We start from the raw sequence: 18,071 nt of genomic DNA on the forward strand, positions 1-18,071 counted from the left end.
TAATTGCTGCATTTGCAGATGACTGGGGAGGCAAAGAGATTCCAGCATGGTTGACCACAATGGTCAAATATCTGACTTGCCACTGACAGAATCAGGGACCACTCATGTGAGCTCAAGATAGACCTGCTGAGTTTTGTCAGCCAGCATGTTGGTACTGCAGGGAATGCGAGTTGCAAGAAAAAGTGCCTGGAAGACATCACCCATTCCCACACACTCATGGTCTCTCTGCACAGGGGATAAGACCATGTTCCTCCTTGCTTACTAATATACCAGACCACCGCCATGTTGTCTGTTTGAATTGCTATGGCCCCTAAAGGGAAGCACTCCTGAAAGGCTTGCAACATTAGAAGGACTGCCCTCATCTCTAGGACGTTTATGTGCAACTTGGTCTCTATGGGGGACCACGTGCCTTGACCCATCCTGCCCTGAAAATTATCCACCCCAACAAGGAGGCGTCCGTGGTCACCATGGCCTTGGTATGAGGAAGACAAGGGTCTGCCTAAAATTAGATCCAGAGTCTGAAGTCACCACACATTTCTGCACACCTGAGAAGTCTTGAAGGTCATGGACATGATCTGAGCAGATCACTGAACTGCCAGTGTCCACTGCAGAACTCGCATGCGATACCTGGAGAGAGGAACTAATTGGATCTCAGCTACCATCGAACCTACTTGTAGAATCAGATGGACTGACGGATACTCTAGAATCATCAAGCAAGAGGCTTGATCCCGAATAAGGAGAACTCTGTGCAAGGGTAGTGCTGCAGTCCCTGACAGTGTCCAATTGAACCCCAATAAACTCCAAATTTTGGCAAAAAGAAAGGTTGGACTTGGGCAAGTTGACTGATTCCCAGATTGTGAAAGAGACTGAGGGCATAAGAGGGGACCACTGACAGTTGATGCCTTGTGGGGGCTATGAGGAGTCAATCGTCCAGGTACAGAAAGACCTGGAAAACTTGCAGCCAGAGATGGGCTGCCAACACTGCCATACATTTGGTAAAACACCCAGGGGACTGTGGTGAGTCCAAAGGGCAGGGTTCTGAACTGGTAATGATTGTCCCCTAACCAAAAGCGCAGGCATCTCCTGGAGCACCTGTCGATTTTGATAGGATAGCATGAGTCCTAGAGATCCACTGAGCACATCCAACCGTCCTTAAATAACAGAGGCAGAATGGACTGAAGAGTGACCATCTGGAACTTGGACTTCTTGACTGACAGGTTCAGTTAATTGAGGTGCAAAATGGGACACATGTCCCCAGTCTTTTCTGGCATGAAAAAGCGAGAGTAAGTTTCAGAACCTCACTGTCCTGTTGGGACCTCTTGAATGGCTTTTTTAGAAGGTCTTTAACCTCAAGCTGGGTCAATTCCCTTTGGCGGGGTGTAACGTCTGGGTGGGATTTTCGAATCAGAGCGTGCTGAAAAAAGGGAATGAAGCAACCCCTGCAAATAATCTTTAACATCCATTGATATGAGGCGAGACCTGTCCAGGCTAGTGGGTGAAGGGAGAACAGTCCCCCGACTGCCTTCAGGGCAGGACAGGTGGGCAGCACTTCAGGAGTGCAGAGTGGGCTTCTCCAAAAAAGGTTCTTGGGAGCCCCGGTTCTGTGGACCCCCCCCTCTGCCTCTGGGGTGGTGTCTGCCATTGAATCCCTACACATGCTAATAGAAGAGGATTCTTGGGGAGAATCCTGGAAGGAGGACTTAGTCCTGTGGAATAGGAAGTTATGTACCTACCATAACGTTCCATGTTAGTTGTCTTCTTCTTGCCTTCTTTCTTGCTGGTTGGGTTCGGAGCCGATCTTCGGCTCCGACTCAGCCATCTTCAAAAGCTTGAAAACTGCTTACTGGCTCGAGGCCCCCCTATATCCTATGATGCCTGATGCTAGATGGCCAGATCTCATTTGGTAAGTCTAACTGCAGACATAATAATACAGGAATCCTATCCTAGAATGCATAAATCCTACTGGAGAGACTACTAGTCAGAAAGGAATAGCCAGAGAAGACTCGGCCAGTGAAAGAAAAAACATAAGGAACTCTTCTCAGTCTACTAGGATAGGGGGGGGTGGAGGGTGGGATGCAAGAAAGAAGACGAGAAGAAGACAACATGGAACGTTATGCTAGGTACATAACTTCTTAATGTTAAGTTGTCTATCTCGCCTTCATTCCTGCTGGTTGGGACAGCGACCCTAGCACCTCAATCCTGGGTGGCTTATAGGAACAGACTCTTCAGAACAGTGGAACCAAAATCAGCTCTGCTTCTGGAGGCCACGTCCAGCTTATAATGTGAAATGAAGGTATGAGGATTGGCCCATGTAGTTGCCGCACAAATAGTTTCCATTGGCAATCTTGCCTGAAAAGCCACTGAAGTAGCTAGAGCTCTAGTGGAATGACCTTTTGGTTTAGCAGGAAGCTCTTTATTCCTTAGCTGATATATCAATGTTAATAATAGACATCAACCACCTAGATAAAGTTACTTTCGACACTGGTAGACCTTGTTTACCCTCAGCATAGGACAGGAACAGCTGGTCTGATTTGCTTAGTTCTATGCAAGTACAAACGTAACTGTCTATGAACACCCAACTGATGCAACTTGTACTCCACCTTGTTGGAATAATTTGGAAAAAACACAGGGAGATCAATAGACCGATTCAAATTATTCTGAGAAGAAACCTTTGGAAGGAAGGATTAGTCCTGAGAGAAACTCTGTCCTTGTGGAAAACTAGATAAGAAGGGCGAACACAAAGAGCCTGAAGTTCAGAAACTCTTCTGGCTGAAGTAATAGCAACCAGAAAGATTTTCCAAGAAAGAAACTTCAAAGGACAAGAAGCTGCAGGTTCAAAGGGGGGCAATATCAGGGAAGCTAAAATCAAATTTAGATCCCACGGAGGCGGGGGATCTCTCACTGGGGGCCTGATTATAGTAGTCCCTTTGAGAAAAGCTTTACAAAGCTTATGGAACATAATACTAGTATCCAACAGGCCTGTATGAAAGTTTGAAATTGCAGCTAATTGAATTCTAATCGTGGCAGAAGATGATCCAGCATGAAAAAGTTCCACTAAAACATCCAAAATATAGTGCACAGGGGCTGAAAAGGGATCTATATTTCTAGCCCCGGCCCAGAAAGAGAAACGTTTCCACTTACTAGCATAAGTCTTTCTAGTGGTAGACTTATGCGATGATAAGATGATTTCACACACAGAGTGGGAGATGTTCGGAAGCTTGGCTAAGGCTGGAAGTGGAGCAACCAAGCAGTGAGCTGGAGAGACTGAAGGGATTGGTGCAGCTCACCCGATTGATGGATCAGGAGGTCTGGAACTGGGTCCAGGGTTGCTCCAGAAGGTGATGATGCTGGAACGGGAACCAAATTTGTTGAGGCCAGTAAGGGGCAATGAGGATCATCTTGCATCCCAATATGGTAGCTTTCTGTATTAGTTTGGGAATCAGGGTAAACGGAGGGAATGCATAAAGAAGTCCCTGAGGCCAATCGTAAACTAGAGTATCTCTGGGGGAGTGTCCGGGAAGAGGGAGGAGAGAGAAGAAATTGTTGCACTTGCTGTTGAAAGGGGTGGCAAAAAGGTCGCAGCAAGGCTGACCCCATTTGCGGAAGATTTGGTCCGCCACTGTCTGATTGAGAGACCACTCGTGAGGCATGAGAATTGCTCTGTTGAGACTGTCTGCTATAACGTTGGACTTCCCAGGGATGTGCGCTGCTACCAGAAACCGTTGGGAAGAGATCGCCCACTGCCAGAGTGAGTGCTTCTCAACATAGGGGGTAGGACTTGGTTCGGCCCTGCTTGTTGATGTACCACACTACCGACATATTGTCTGTTTGAATTGCAATGGTCCCGGTGGGAAGAGAGTTCTGAAGTGCTTGCAACGCCAAAAGCACAGCCCTCATCTCAAAGACATTGACATGCAGATGGTACTCTTGAGGCTGCCAGGTGCCTTGGACTGTTCTGCCCTGAAAATGCCCACCCTCACCCGATCAGGGTGGCATCCGTGGTCACCTTAGCCACTGGGTGAGGAAGAGCAAATTGTCTGCCCTGGGGTACTGATGGGGAAACCATCCACCAAGCAGGTTCGTTTTTGCATTTCTATGTGATTATTATCATGTGAGACATTGGAAGTTGCTGGAAAGACCATTGAGTGAACAGCATCCACTGAAGAATCCCCATATGAAAAGGAGCAAGGGGGACTAGTATGATAGCCACTGCCATGAGACCCAAGGTTTTTAGGATGAATCTGGCCTGAATTTTTTGCATCCTAATAAGACCTGCACATGTCGGCAAACGTCTAACACTCCGTCTAATGGAAGTCTCGCTGACATGTCCTTTGTATTTAAGTTTCCGCCTAAAAAGGTAATAGATTGACAAGGCGACAATGCAGACTTTTCGAAATTTATTGTGATACCTAGTTTGGAGCAAGTTTGGATGGTGTAGTCTCTGGCTCGCAGCAGGTGATGTCTGGTGGTAGCAGTAAGGAGCCAGTCGTCTAGATATGGAAACACCTGGAATCCTGGTCTCAGGTGAGCAGTAACTACTGCCAAACATTTGGTGAACACCCTGGGGGCTGTAGTGAGACCAAAGGGCAGAGCTCTGAACTGATAATGACTGGCTCCCAGCTGGAAGCGGAAGAATCTTCTGGAGCATCTGTCCATTTTGATATGGTAGTACACATCCTGAAGATCTATGGAGTACATCCAATTGTCCTGACCCAGAAAGGGTAAAATGGACTGTAGCGTGACCATCCGGAACTTCGTTCTTTGAACAGACATGTTTAGTCTGCTGAGATCCAGAATGGGTCTCCAGTCCCCTGTCTTTTTTGGTACCAAAAAGAACCTTGAGTAAATTCCGGATCCTTGCTGGTCTGCTGGGACTGGCTGGATGGCTCTTTTTCCTTAGCAGTTTTGATATTTCTTGAACTGCTTGATCCCTTAAGATTGGGTGGAACATCTGGAAGGGATTTGTTGGGAATATAGGGGGTGCAAAGGAAGGGGATTTTGTAGCCTTCGGATAGGATTGACAGTACCCATTTGTCTTGTGTTATACTTTGCCAGGCTTTTGGGTACAGCAATAATCTTCCCCCAACTGCCTCCGAAGGGGGACAGTCGGGCAGCACCTCAGGGATGCTGGAAGGGCTCGTCAGAGAAAGATTCTCTGTTGCCCTGATTTTGCGGACCCCCTCTGCCCAGAGGGCAGCGTCTATTGTTGTTCCCTCCTCTGCCCCTGGAGGGAACTCACCACGTGTGTCAGGCACGGCTCCCGGGGGTTTCCAGAACCACATCTTCCCACTCTTCTGACCTTTGGGATATGGTGTAGGAGTGGAAAAATGGACTCCCACAGCAGAGAGAGCCTTGCCTTCCTGCTCACACCTGGTAAAGGTATCCTTCACCTGTGGTCGAAAAAGAGCAGAACCATCAAAGGGGGTGTTCGTGAAAGATGCCCTGAAGGGTTCTGCAAAGTTACATAACCGTGTCCAAGCATGCCTCAAGGCCACGCCTGTACCTGCGGCCCTACTCGCACCATCGGCTGCATAAGAGATGAGCTGCATGGAGGAGTTTACTACCGAATTAAGAGTCACCAGCTGGGAGGCAACCTTAGCCTGGGCCCCCGCAGCTGATGGATCTTGAAGAGCATCTCCTAGCTCTTTAAAGGAGATCCCTTTGAAGGTGGGTAAAGTGGGACAAGTAGTTCAGCGACCTCATGGAGAAGGTCGCTGAGGAAAACATCCGCTTCCCATATCTGTCCATCGTCCTAGATTCCTTATTAGGGGGATGGACAGATGAAGAAGTTTCAGCCAACTCCTTTTCTGTGGCCGCTGCTACCACCATGGCATCAACGGGAACACCCTTTGTCTGAAATTGCTTGTCCTGTGGTGCAGTAATAAATTTTGTTGGTCTTCGGGGGGTTGGTTCCACTGTGTTTGGGGTTGACCACGCCTTCCAAGCCACCACCGACATCAGTGGATCGAAAGGCGGAGACACCCAGGAGGTGGAGGGACAGGAACCAAACGCGTCCAAGAATACAGACACATCCTCGGAAGGGTTAAGGGTAGTCCAGTTCCCCCTCTGCCCAAGTATCTCAATGATGTCTGAGAAAGAGACATCTTCAGAGGGGGATCTCGGGGACCCTTCTGAATCCTCTAAGTCGGTATCTGAAGTGACAGACTCAGGGGAGTCGACATGCTTCCTCTTGCATTTCCTCTTTCGAGGGGGCACCTCTGAATGATCAGGGGAGGCCTCGGAAGAGGAAGATACACCCAATGGGGTGCCCTAGAGCACTTGTTCCCCACGCTTGGGGTCTGGAGGAGGGGCAGAGGCAGACGCAGGCACCATGGGGAGAGGACCTGATGAGGCTGATCGTGGGGCTGACTCAGAGGCCAGCACACTCCTCATGACCTTGAAGGCGCCCCTTCACAATAGCGGAGAAGGCTCCGTCCTTTCCAGCACAGAGAAAGATGGCTCCGAAGCTGATGTAGGAGCCGAACTCACCTGCGCCGAAGCTCCGAAAGGGAGAACGAGGTCGGACAAGGGTCCGATGCCACTCGCCCCCTCGGAGCCGATGAGGGAGTCCCGGTGCCCACATCCCTCCAAGGACAGCACCATGGAAGCGATCGGAGCAGACTGAACCGAAAGGGTAGGTATTAGCGCCGACGGTTCCACGATCCAAACCCCAACAGGGTCCGGCCTCAAGGGGTGAGTCGAAGGAGGAACTACTGCAGAGACAGGCGGAGCCGAACCCTGATGAGGGGGGCTGGATAACATTTTAGCCAGGGCCTGCAATTTTAGAAGCCTGCTCACCACTCTCTCCAAATCGTGGTCAGATAGTCTAGAAGACCGAGAAGAGTGGGATCGGTGACTTCGCTCTGACTGTAACAGAGGCAACCCCGGAGCAGAGTGTATCGACTCTAGGGATGGAGATGTAGAGCGTTTTCGGCTCCCTGACAGTTCCGACACCAGAGTCGGGGCCAACTGGGAGACAGGTACTTCGGTTCCAGCCGGAACCGAAGTTGAAGCAGACGCCATGGAGATGTAGAGCGTTTTCGGCTCCCTGACAGTTCCGACACCAGAGTCGGGGCCAACTGGGAGACAGGTACTTCGGTTCCAGCCGGAACCGAAGTTGAAGCAGACGCCACACCCGACGATGGCTCCGAACTGGGAGCCGACGACTTCGTTGGCTTAGAGGGTTTCACTGGCTGGACCTTAGCCGGTGACCCTACAGGTTTGAGCAAGCCCCCAAGGATTAGCTTATTCCTATGCTCCTGCAGGACTCTTTGACTAAAGGCGTGGCACACCGAACAAGAGTCCTGCAGGTGTAGGGTGCCCAAACAGTAGACACAAGAAGTGTGACCATCTGTCAGTGACATCTTCTGACAGCATGAGTCACACTTCTTGATTCAGATACTTTCGTATCTTTAGACATTCCTGTAAAAGGAAATATCAATCACAGAGAAAAAACAAGAGAAGGAAAGTAGGTAACTACTAAAACACACGCACTCAACACAAGTTACCACACCCTAACAGCACACACACTACTATCCAAGGAAAGGTAACTAAACCTACTGGTCTACAACAATTTCTAATTAAAAAAAAAACAATTTCTAATTAATAAAAAAAAAAAAAAAAAAAAACTACACATAAATATTGACGAACAAGGATTAACCTCCAACTAAAAATTGCTACCTTGAAGAAAACAAAAGGGGGAGGAGGGGAGGGGAAAACTCTCAAACAAGAAATGAGTTTCCAAGGGAAGGAGACTAAATTACAAATAGATAACTATAATTAGTATAACCACTATAACTATTCTAAACACTAACAACAAAATCGAAAAATATGACCCGAGCCAGTAAAAGCAACCTCGCAGCAGAAGCAGCAAATGAGATCTGGGTATCTAGCGCCAGGCATCATGGGATATAGGGGGCCCTCGAGCCAGTAAGCAGCTCTCGAGTTTTTGAAGATGGCAGAGTCGGAGCAGAGGATCGGCTCCAAACCCAACCAGCAAGAATGAAGGAGAGATCGACAACTTAACATCCAAAATTTCTTACTACCCCTTTGAGTCTAGGAAAAAGATAGTTGGAGAGTAGAGAACATGATTCCAGAGTCTTACCCTCCTACTCATAGTGAGTCAATGTTTCTTTGCCAGAAGGACCAAACAAAGTTAATCCAAAGGAAGAGTTAGTAAAAAAAAAAAAAAAAAAAAAAAAAAAAAAACACAAAAAACCTTCAAGAGTTCTGCAAACCCACAAAGGCGAGGCCAGGAATGCTGTCTGATGGCAATGCCTGTGCCAGTCACTTGAGAGGCGGCCTCAACTGCATTAGAGATCAACCTCATCAAAGCATTTGCCAGGGAAGTCAGAGTGGACAGCTTGAGAGAGACCAATTTAAGAATATCTGGAGGCAGCAACTCTTAAGAGAAGTGGTGAGTTCAGACACCAAATCCCTCTGAAACCAGGTAAAATGAGTCATGTAGTTGGTTGCTCTCAGTCCGAATGCAGCCGAAGCAAACATGCATTTTCCAAAGCGATCACCAGAGACTCCCTATCTGGGGGATTAACCATGAAGCTCTCTTCGGTCAGCTCCTTCTTAGTAGCTGCAGCCACCACAATGGTATCAAAGGGGACACCCTTACTCCTACAGGTATTGTCTTTGGTGGGGGGGGGGGGACTAAGTACTTGTCAGCCTTTTTAGGGACTGGTTCCACTGTGTCTGGCTCCTTCCAAGCCCTGTCGGCAATGAGTTCCACAAGCTCACTGGTGGGGAGAGGGGGGAAACCCAGGTAGAAGACGGACTGTACCGAATGCCTTCAGGAACCCAGATTCTTCCTAAAACAGGGTGGGGGAAGACCAACTGCCTCTTTGCTTGAGAATTTCGAGGATGTCCCCCAAAAATCATTTCCTCAGATGGAAGTCTGGGGGACCAGTCTCCCTCCTCTAAATCCATGTCCTCTATGAGAAACTCTCTGGGGGAGTCCAGGTGCCTCCTCTTACGCATTTTCTTCTGAGAAGGTTCCTACAAAGTAGGCTCCTGGGAGGACTCAGAAGAGACAGCCGCCCAAAGTCAAGAAAGGCTGGGAGAGGACAAGAGATGAAGAGGTGGCTGCCCAGCTGGAAAAAGATTCTCTACCGCCTGGAAGGCCAACTGGCTAGATGAAGCCCCCCTCCCCTCCTGGGCGGCTCCAGCCATGCAAGAGGAGAGAAGGGACCCAAACACAGCACCAAAGCCCCCCTTGACCTCAAGCTGTCAAGTGCTGAAGTCCACAGGGGAAGGGAACGGTCCGAACGCTCAAGACCCAAATCCACCCATGAGAACTCAGACCAGCCTCACAGGGATGAGGCGCAGCTTGTTCCGAGGGCCACAGGTCAGAGCTGGCCAGGGACCCTGAAGGGGTTGAGAAGGGAGGTATACCAGACACTGTCGGCCTCTCACTTGGAATGCTCTGGTCCTAATACTCTGAAACTGGATGGATCAGAAGAGGAGAGTGGAGTCCTGAGGGTGGGGAAGGTCCCTTGTCATCTCCAGCTCAGATAGACAAGCCCAACTCAATTTGGGCCTTGTGGAAGCTCCTCAGCATCCTAGCCACATCCGAAGGCAACAGACTTCTGCTGAATCGGGAGGATGCAGGTGAATTGCCGGTTCTAGCTGGGGATCCTGCCTTACATCCAATAGATCTGTGGTCCAGTAAGGGGGGGGTGGCTCAGATGTCTCAGATCTGACTTTCTGGAGGATCTGTGGGGGAAGCTGTCAATGACTATACGATCAGACAATACACTCTGATCTGGTGACTTGGATGGCAACCTGGATGTATTCAATGATGGGGTTGGATTCGGAGAGAGCTTGCACTGAGATGGATAAGTGTGTCCCTGAGGCACAGAGACCTCAGATTTGTGGTGCTGAACAGAGAATCTAAGAGTGGAAGAGCCCAGATCCAAAGGCACGGAGGCTGGACTTTGATCTGAGAAGCTGCAATCAGAGAACCTTGGCTTTTTTTTTTTTTTTTTTTTTAAATTGAAGGAGACCCTTTGGAAGGGAGGAGGGGTCTCTTTTTAGGATCCTAACAGGGATTGGTGGGAGATTATGATAGCAGGGGACCACCCTGAGCCAAGCCCTTCAGAAGCAATTGGTTGCGGCACTCCACAAGAGCCCTTGGGTTGAATGGGGCACACATCACATTCAACCTCCAGGTGGGCTGCTCCTAAACAGTAAAGGCATTCCTCGTGCAAGTCGGAATAAGGCATCTTCCGACCATGTGAGAAGCATCGCTTGAAACAGGAAGGTTTCTTAGCCATAGCCAACACTTACACAAAAAAAAAGGAGAGAGAAAAGGATTTTTTTTTTGCGCAAAAGGAAAAAGGGCAGGAAAGAGACTGCAGCAACAACAGTAAAGTAAGAGTCAACTCTAAGCTATGGGAGGGGAGGTGAACTAATTTAGAGAACCTAAAATACAGAGAGAGATAGTAAAAGGCAAAAAAAAATAGCACTTCTCTAGCTGAGAAGTCACTCAAGCTCAGATGCATCCAACAAGTTCAATGGCAAACAAGATCAGAGGGTTAGAGGTCAGCAGGGGATTATGGGAATGGGAGGAGCTTGAACTCTGGATCTGTCCATTAGTTGCCAGCTTGGATCCAATGTCGGATTAAAGACCCATCCATGATGGATAATGACACAGATAGCATGAGATCTGTAGGCTTCAAGCTGAAGTGGCTGACCAAACTGCAGTTGTTTTGGCCATGTGGAGGTGTCACAGTGGGGGTAGGGAAGTGGGAGAAGTAGTGTGATCCACTTGGGGGTGGGGAGATTCCCTGTTCAAAATCAGGTTAAATCTGACTTTGAGCTCTTTTGTATGGCTGACATGAGATGTGTCCAGGTGCCCCCCTCCCCCCGATGCAGAATTTATAGTCCATAATCTGGAAGAGTTTCTCCTCAATGAGGGATAGAACAACCTAAATTATGATCCAAGCATGAGCAGGGTAGAAGTCAAAACTACTATGGATATACACAAGGAAAGTTAAGGTTATTCTAAGACAAAGATACTGCTTTTTGTGGGGTAAATCTGTTGGTACCACAACATTTATGAAAGAATTAAGGATAATTTAGTCCCTCAGTGGAAGCAGAGTTTAGGCTGGAGGAAGAGGCAGTTTGCTATACAATTTCAAAAAGGTGCAGAGTTAAAAACTGGAATTTTATATGTGTAGCTAACGACTGTTTGCAAACTTTCTTTTAAGCAATACAATATTACACGTTACATACTACAGAAAAGGAACATACAAGTTCTTTACTATACTATATTAGGTCAAACATTAATGAACATGGACTTCAAAATATGAGACCAAATCCAGTCATAGATTTTGCTATTTTATACATTACCACTATATCCATTGCCAGAGATCCTGTTATGTGCACATATAAACACATACTATACCAGTAATGCTTTTTTTTTTTTTTTTTTTTGTACAGTTAAATAGTGAAGGGCAATGTCTTTATAGAGTGTCACAGTAACAGTGCAAACTATACTGGGATGAATGCCGGGAGCAGGAGGGTACTCAAGTCCTTTGATCAAATTCTTACATTAAAATCACCAAAAAAGTAGGTGAATGATTTTTTTTCAGAAGAAGCGTGACGGACTCCGAATATTTTCCCTTGGTGGATTAACGCTCATCTGGAAATAACAGTACAGCAAAGCAGAACAAAAAAAGTACTCATTTCATATATGCCTCAAACACAATTAAGTGGCATACAATATAAAATACAAATACTCGAAGTCTCACATCTGTCTACAAGAGAAACATTTAATCAGAAACTGAAGTTTTGGGTTTAGCCATAAAACAGTCATTAAAGTGGATAAGAAACAAATAGTGCAAACTGTGATTTCTAAGAGTTACAAGTTTTATTTTTTGGATTGTACGTTTGAGAAAAGCGACTGGTAATAGTAGTGAAGGGAAATGTGGTACAGCAGATCTACACAGTCCCCTGCCTGTGTCTCGCTCTCATTCTCACAAAAGGTTGCTAGAAGGAGACTAGAAAACCTCTGTCATAGTTGCTAGAATTTGTAGTGGAGTAGTTTAGTCTGACAGCCTCACCTTTGGTGTCATTAGGAGAAATTTGCAGACTGATGGAGTAGAAAAATATAATGCAAACATCAGCCTACAAAGATGTACACAGGATTGCCTTTGCAAACTGCCATTCCTATACCTTTTATTGTTCTCCTAGGACTCATCAGTGCAGTTGGGCCACAAAATGTTCTCTAGAACAGGCAAGTTGCATGGTTATGGTTATGGACAGGGGCAGGGTTAGGCACACATTAAAAGGTGGTGCAGGCAGGTGAAGCCCTTTCCACATCACCACTATTCAGAAAATTATGCCTGAATGTTTGGTGATAAGAAACCATTTTCTTTGGGGCCTTTTTTGAATCCGATGATTCATTTTGATTTCCAAAATGACAGCATTTCTCACTTCAGTGTCAATGCTTGTACATGTTGACAAATGAACATATACTCATTTACACAAAAAATTACTTTTAATGCAATCAACAAAAAAGGCAAACAATAACATGAGAATCAAGACTAACTACAGAAAATAGTTCACTACTCCACACAGTTTACCACAGCTCATAACATGCCATCCTCCAGAATAGGTCTGTGGTTTGTTTCATCGTTCATATAAAAGATCTTTCATATACAGATTCACTTAACAGAAAGGTAAGTTTTTCTAGCAGGACAGGGGTGCCATTTCCAAATCAAGACATAAAGGTCAATCATCAACTCAACAAATCACTAAGATAGCAGTATATCCCTCAATTACCTATAAACAGACAAAAGAAAATCCCTAATGGGAGAATGAGCCAATTTCCAGCTACGAATACTTACATAGCTCTAAGCAGTGAGGCCCTGAAAAGTACATCATCATCAAGACCACCCAAAATCCACAGTCCAGTTGCACCATTAAAATCGAGAGCATGCCTCTCAGCAGAAGCTCTGATGCAGCCAAGCTCAAGATCCCTTATGTTATTCACTGTCTGACAGACTTCAGTGAACAGGGGATTTCTATCGGATTCCCAGTGGCACGTACATATTTTCTTTGTGACTAACATAAGCTGCACCAATAGTTTCCCATCGCATGAAGGGAGACCAGCTCCTGTATGGAGGCCAACAGATAAAAATTTACTAAGAACCACTTGTGGAAGAGAACACTATAATGCAAAGCCCTTGTATTTCTCATTTGAAAGCACGTAAAAGGGGACAGTTACAGAAGATATGCATCCAGTTACCCACAGCTGCCCATCGACATCTCCAACATGTTGAATCCATACCAGAAACATCCTTGCTAACTCAGCCAGAGCATTAAAAAGCACTGCCAGCCAAAGATTCTAAATCTCTGGTTTAGTGGCAATGCTGCAAAAGCTTCAATAAATCAGCCTAGACTAGTAGTGCAATAGGAGTTTGCCAAACCAATCTAAAATATTCTGTCTTGGTTGCCATAACATTCACTAGGCTCATATATGCCACAATAAAGATTTCCCCTTTCTTGAGGCCTTATTACCTCTCCCCTTTAGCAGCAAAACTATCACAGTGATTTCACAACGACTTAATTGTTGACTCAGCACAACTATAGTCACTGGTGACTGGCCCACAAGTTGGAGAACCTCCTCAGTATCTGGCATATGGAAACCCAACAACTGCTCTCTATACTTAGACTGTGATGTAAATAATATGACTTGCATGACCTCCTGTAAACCCCTTTTTACCGAGACTAAGACAGACTAAGATTCCAAGACTAATTTCTTCTTCTCCCTGACCAGGTCCTTCTGGCATGTTAGCTACTCCTTGCCAGTCATCTCCTGCCAGAAGGGATTCTTTGGGCTGAAATGACTTTGCCAAGCAGAACAGGAAGCTTCTCCTCGGAGCTATCAAGCTTGCCATCATACCGGCCTGCTTCAGCCACCTCCTTCCATTCTTCCAGGTCTCTCTGGAGCCTAACACAATTTGACTGGGACGAGATGTCGATTGTTCACCACTACCACAGCAGGACCACTTGCAAGAGGGGGACTGGGGAGAGATGCACACACTGAAGACACAGGACTTAGGGCCATTTAGTGCAGCATTCTACCGCTGAGAAAGTTCTCGTTTTCCAAAATTATATTTTGCAGTGGTTAAACTATAAATCTCTCCCCGATGTGGAATGAAGTATTTTACTTTATACAAAAATAGGTATTTTAATTTCTGTACACACTATTACACAATTTCATATAGACTCATGCACGACACCAGCAAATGTACTGCTACCATACTATTTATTATTACCATACTAATTTATTTAAGAAAAGATATATATATATATATATATATATTTTTTAACATTTAGAAAACTACATTTTTGTTGGCTGCGTGTGATCAGCAGCATGTGAAGACCTGACACACAATGTACCTACATCAATGACAAGTACATGTGCTCTGGGAGGGTGCACTTTGCACCCCTTTTCTTTTCAATATAGAACATGCTGCTGATTGCACTTTTAACGTAGAGTCTTTGGAAATGGACAAATTTTAAAACAATCAAATCTAGAAATGGGGGAGCAATGGTGTCAAATTCAGATTATGCAGAAGGATCAGTGTGTCTCCATTATTCAGTTGCTCTGTGTTTCTTAGAAGCAGGCAATAATACCACTGAATAATACACAATGTAGAACTTCTTTAATATGCTGTCTGCATTCCAAAGAAAAAGATGCAGATTTGCTGAACTCTCAAACAGATCCTACCAAGTGAGAAAAGGAGTAAACATCCTCATTTGCACTACAACATAAATAAGTGTCGGTATAAAATCATAATGAAACATGTACTGTTAAACACAAAGTATTTCAATCCAGACAATCTTTATGGACGTGTAAATGACAGTGCAGATGTCTTTACAGCAATGCCCTTTCCTCAAGCAGTCATAAGGTAAAATAATAATGAAGGAAATAATGAAGAGGGGGGCATAAAATACAGATGTAGGAAATGGTATTAAAAAGTAAGACTTACCTCCTCTACAGCAATTGGTAGAATGACACGGCTGAAAGAGAGGGAAAAATACAATTATAACATTTGTTTGGTAGCAATGGGGAAACAAATTCAAACTATATCTACGCTTTGGACACAAAAATACTATTACACTAAATGAAAGCTACAAAAATGATTTGCTGTTCTGACTATACAATTTCACTTCTATGGTACTAGCTTGTTCAAAAACTGAAAAAAAAAAAAAAAAAAAAAAAAATAGTACTCTATATTTCCCCTTAATTTACCAGAATTGGTGCAGTTCTCAGAAGCCTTTTCATCCCATTTGGCTCACCTATACAGAGACTTTCCACAAGTAGTGTGCTCTTTAGTACAAAGAAAAAAAGTGTTGTTGTTGTGTCTTTCGGCTTTTCCCGGTTAGGGTCGCCACAGTGGAACTCGGGTCCGCTAATGATTGCCAGTAGATTTTTACGTGCCGAGTTGCCAGCCCTGACGCACAACCTTCAACGAAGGTACGCCCACTCATGCAAGTTTCCACACAGAAGACGCTCTAGCTGAGAATCGAACAGGACAACGTCCTACTGTGAGGCGACAACGCTACCGCAGCACCACCACTGCAGTAGTACAAAGGAAAGTGTACTTAACATAATGATGAGCTGTAATAAAGTCAGATTCAGTAATCTATATGACCTACGCCACAGATATTAAGGCTGTTTGGCACACAAAATGTTCACATCCTCCATGGCCCCTTGTCGGCTCTCGTAATGTACAGCGCTTCCATCTATCTCCAGTTATTAAGCCAGCATAGAGAGGAGGGAAAAAAAAAGCAGGCAGGGATGAGGAGACAAGACAACAACACAACGTGTAAGATGGAGGGACAGTATGTAACTCATTATAGAGCTACTGTCGTCCCCCCCCAAGTACTTAAGTTATTGCAATGGCAAGTATCAAACTTTCATTTCAGACAAGAAGAAACCATCTTCAGCATGCTTTAAGACTAATTTCCTATTTCTTCTTGATGATCAAATATACCCAAAATTGTGATAGCCCTGAATGGACATGGAAAACTAGCAGCCTTCTATTGAATTGTCAATGTGTTCAGGAAAGGCAATGTAGCTAAACATGTACTAGCTAAAACAGCATTTTGGAAAATGCAGTGATGGCAGATAACGCCCTAGCAGAATTAGCTCATTTGTTTGACTCCTTTTTGCCCCTGCTGCCTGTTAATTACACTTTATGACCTCTCATTCCCTCATCACCAAATCTGACAGTTGGCCAAAACAAGTCATTTAGGCAGCAATTTCTTATGCTGTCCTACAGCCCCATAAATGTTCAGTGCCACTAAAGAAGTTGGGAAGTGTTGCTCTTCTTATGTGCATTAAGACTATGTTGAAGTTTGGGTGTTCATTTAAAGTAGTTTACTGTATATAAAAGTATCAGGATGAATGGCAGGAACATTACACTTAAACGAACTACCTAAACTGACTGACTACATACTTGCATGCTCACACTCCGGCTGCTCACTCAAAATGGCACTTACTTGCACGTGCTCAGTTCTTGTATGCACTGCTGACTCACTGGAAAATTTCTTAAAAGGTTTATCATCACACACCCACTGATCTACAGAAAGTGCGATCCAGAATCTATTAACTACACTAGGCAGGCCTTCCCTTATGCATTAGATGTATTCTAGCAAGCAACCCCCATAACCTGCAATAATACTAGCTAGCCAGGTCTCCACCAGTTAAACCATACCATAATCATGTACTCCCAGACAGTGCTCAGCCCTCCACCCGCCGGTAAGGTGACCAGCCATGCACCATCACTGTTCAGCCTCCACACCTAGCTCATATAATGCTGGAGCTACTAACTAAACCCCGGTCACCTGTCAGGACCACACAGCCAGGCTAGGAGCTCAGAGTTGCATGCACAGGTTTTCTACATTTTTGACAAAAAAATAAATACAACCAACTAACCATATGGAAAATAGATGTTTGGTAACTTTTGCCAATCTGGATTTAGCCAGGGAGAAAGATTAACAGGTTCTCCTTGAGGAAACAGTTCACATAACAATTACCTTTGAACATTCATACTATGAACAAGACAGTCACTGGAGCTGGAGAGCTCCTGGAAAAAAAAAACGTACACTAGTTCAGACAGACAAACTTATGGATTAGGTTACAAAATAGTCAGTTAAGTCAAAGTGCTGCTCTTTCCTTGCAAGAAGCTAGAAGAGATATAACAGCAACAATCTGCAACTCAAAGATTCTTTTAGCTGAAGTAATGGACAGACAAGGATCTTTCAGAACAAGAAAACGAGAACAATGAGAAGGTGACATATTTAAACAGCAAAAGAGCAAGCTTCTTGGACATAAAACTGGAGTAGGAAAGTACTTTGGGAAAAATGTTCCACATGCTGTCAGGGAAGCGAAGAATGAAATTTAGAAACGACTGCAAGCGAACTTGGAGTAACGGAGGCCAGAGTTGAATGTCTTCAACAATTAAGTAAAGGACCAAAAAGGTAGAAGAGTCTATAAGGGATCAATCACTGTTGCTAAAAGATCAAACTGCAAAGCATGTCCATTTTTCATGACAAGTCTTTTGGGCAGATGGCCTCTGCACACAAATACTTGTAGAAGCCACTATATTGGAAAAGCCTGGACCTTTTTAATCTACAGGGGAAGGTTCACACAACAGGTTTTACGTTCACAGATAAAAGGTACGGGGTTCAATTCTGACCTCTGGTCATTGGTTATGTTTATAATATTCTGCAGCAATCAAGTTAGCCTAGTATTAACCTATAAATCAGAAGTGGAGAAGTCAAACAATCAATTACCATGACCAAAAGCCTCTTAGTGGCTAGCCTAATTGTCCTAAAAATGGATTTTGACACTTTCTGGCCCAGTTAGAACCAGTTTCCCTGATGCAAATAAAACTGGTTATGTTACCCATTCTGAACAGACTCCCTCCAGAAGTCTAGACCAACAAATCACTTCTCTCTGCCCTCCTCACCATCCTCTTCAAAGCCATGAAAGCACACTCCTCCTCACCATCCTCTTCCTCTCTCAAGCCCTGAAAGCACAC

The 18,071-nt window shown here is 45.1% G+C and overlaps 1 protein-coding gene across 1 annotated transcript in view; it reads right to left on the bottom strand.

The window, feature by feature from the left end:
* Positions 1-18,071, bottom strand: part of PITPNA (phosphatidylinositol transfer protein alpha) — a 1,003,333-nt gene that overhangs the window by 851,791 nt on the left and 133,471 nt on the right. Inside the window, exon 2 of the mRNA XM_044054349.1 lies at positions 15,012-15,042. Coding sequence (XP_043910284.1) covers positions 15,012-15,042 — 31 coding nt within the window. The remainder of the gene's footprint in view (positions 1-15,011; positions 15,043-18,071) is intronic.

Source organism: Protopterus annectens, chromosome 13.part0 (genome assembly GCF_019279795.1).
Source record: "Protopterus annectens isolate FY-2018-M chromosome 13.part0, PAN1.0, whole genome shotgun sequence".
In the NCBI taxonomy this organism is placed as follows: Eukaryota; Metazoa; Chordata; order Ceratodontiformes; family Protopteridae; genus Protopterus; species Protopterus annectens.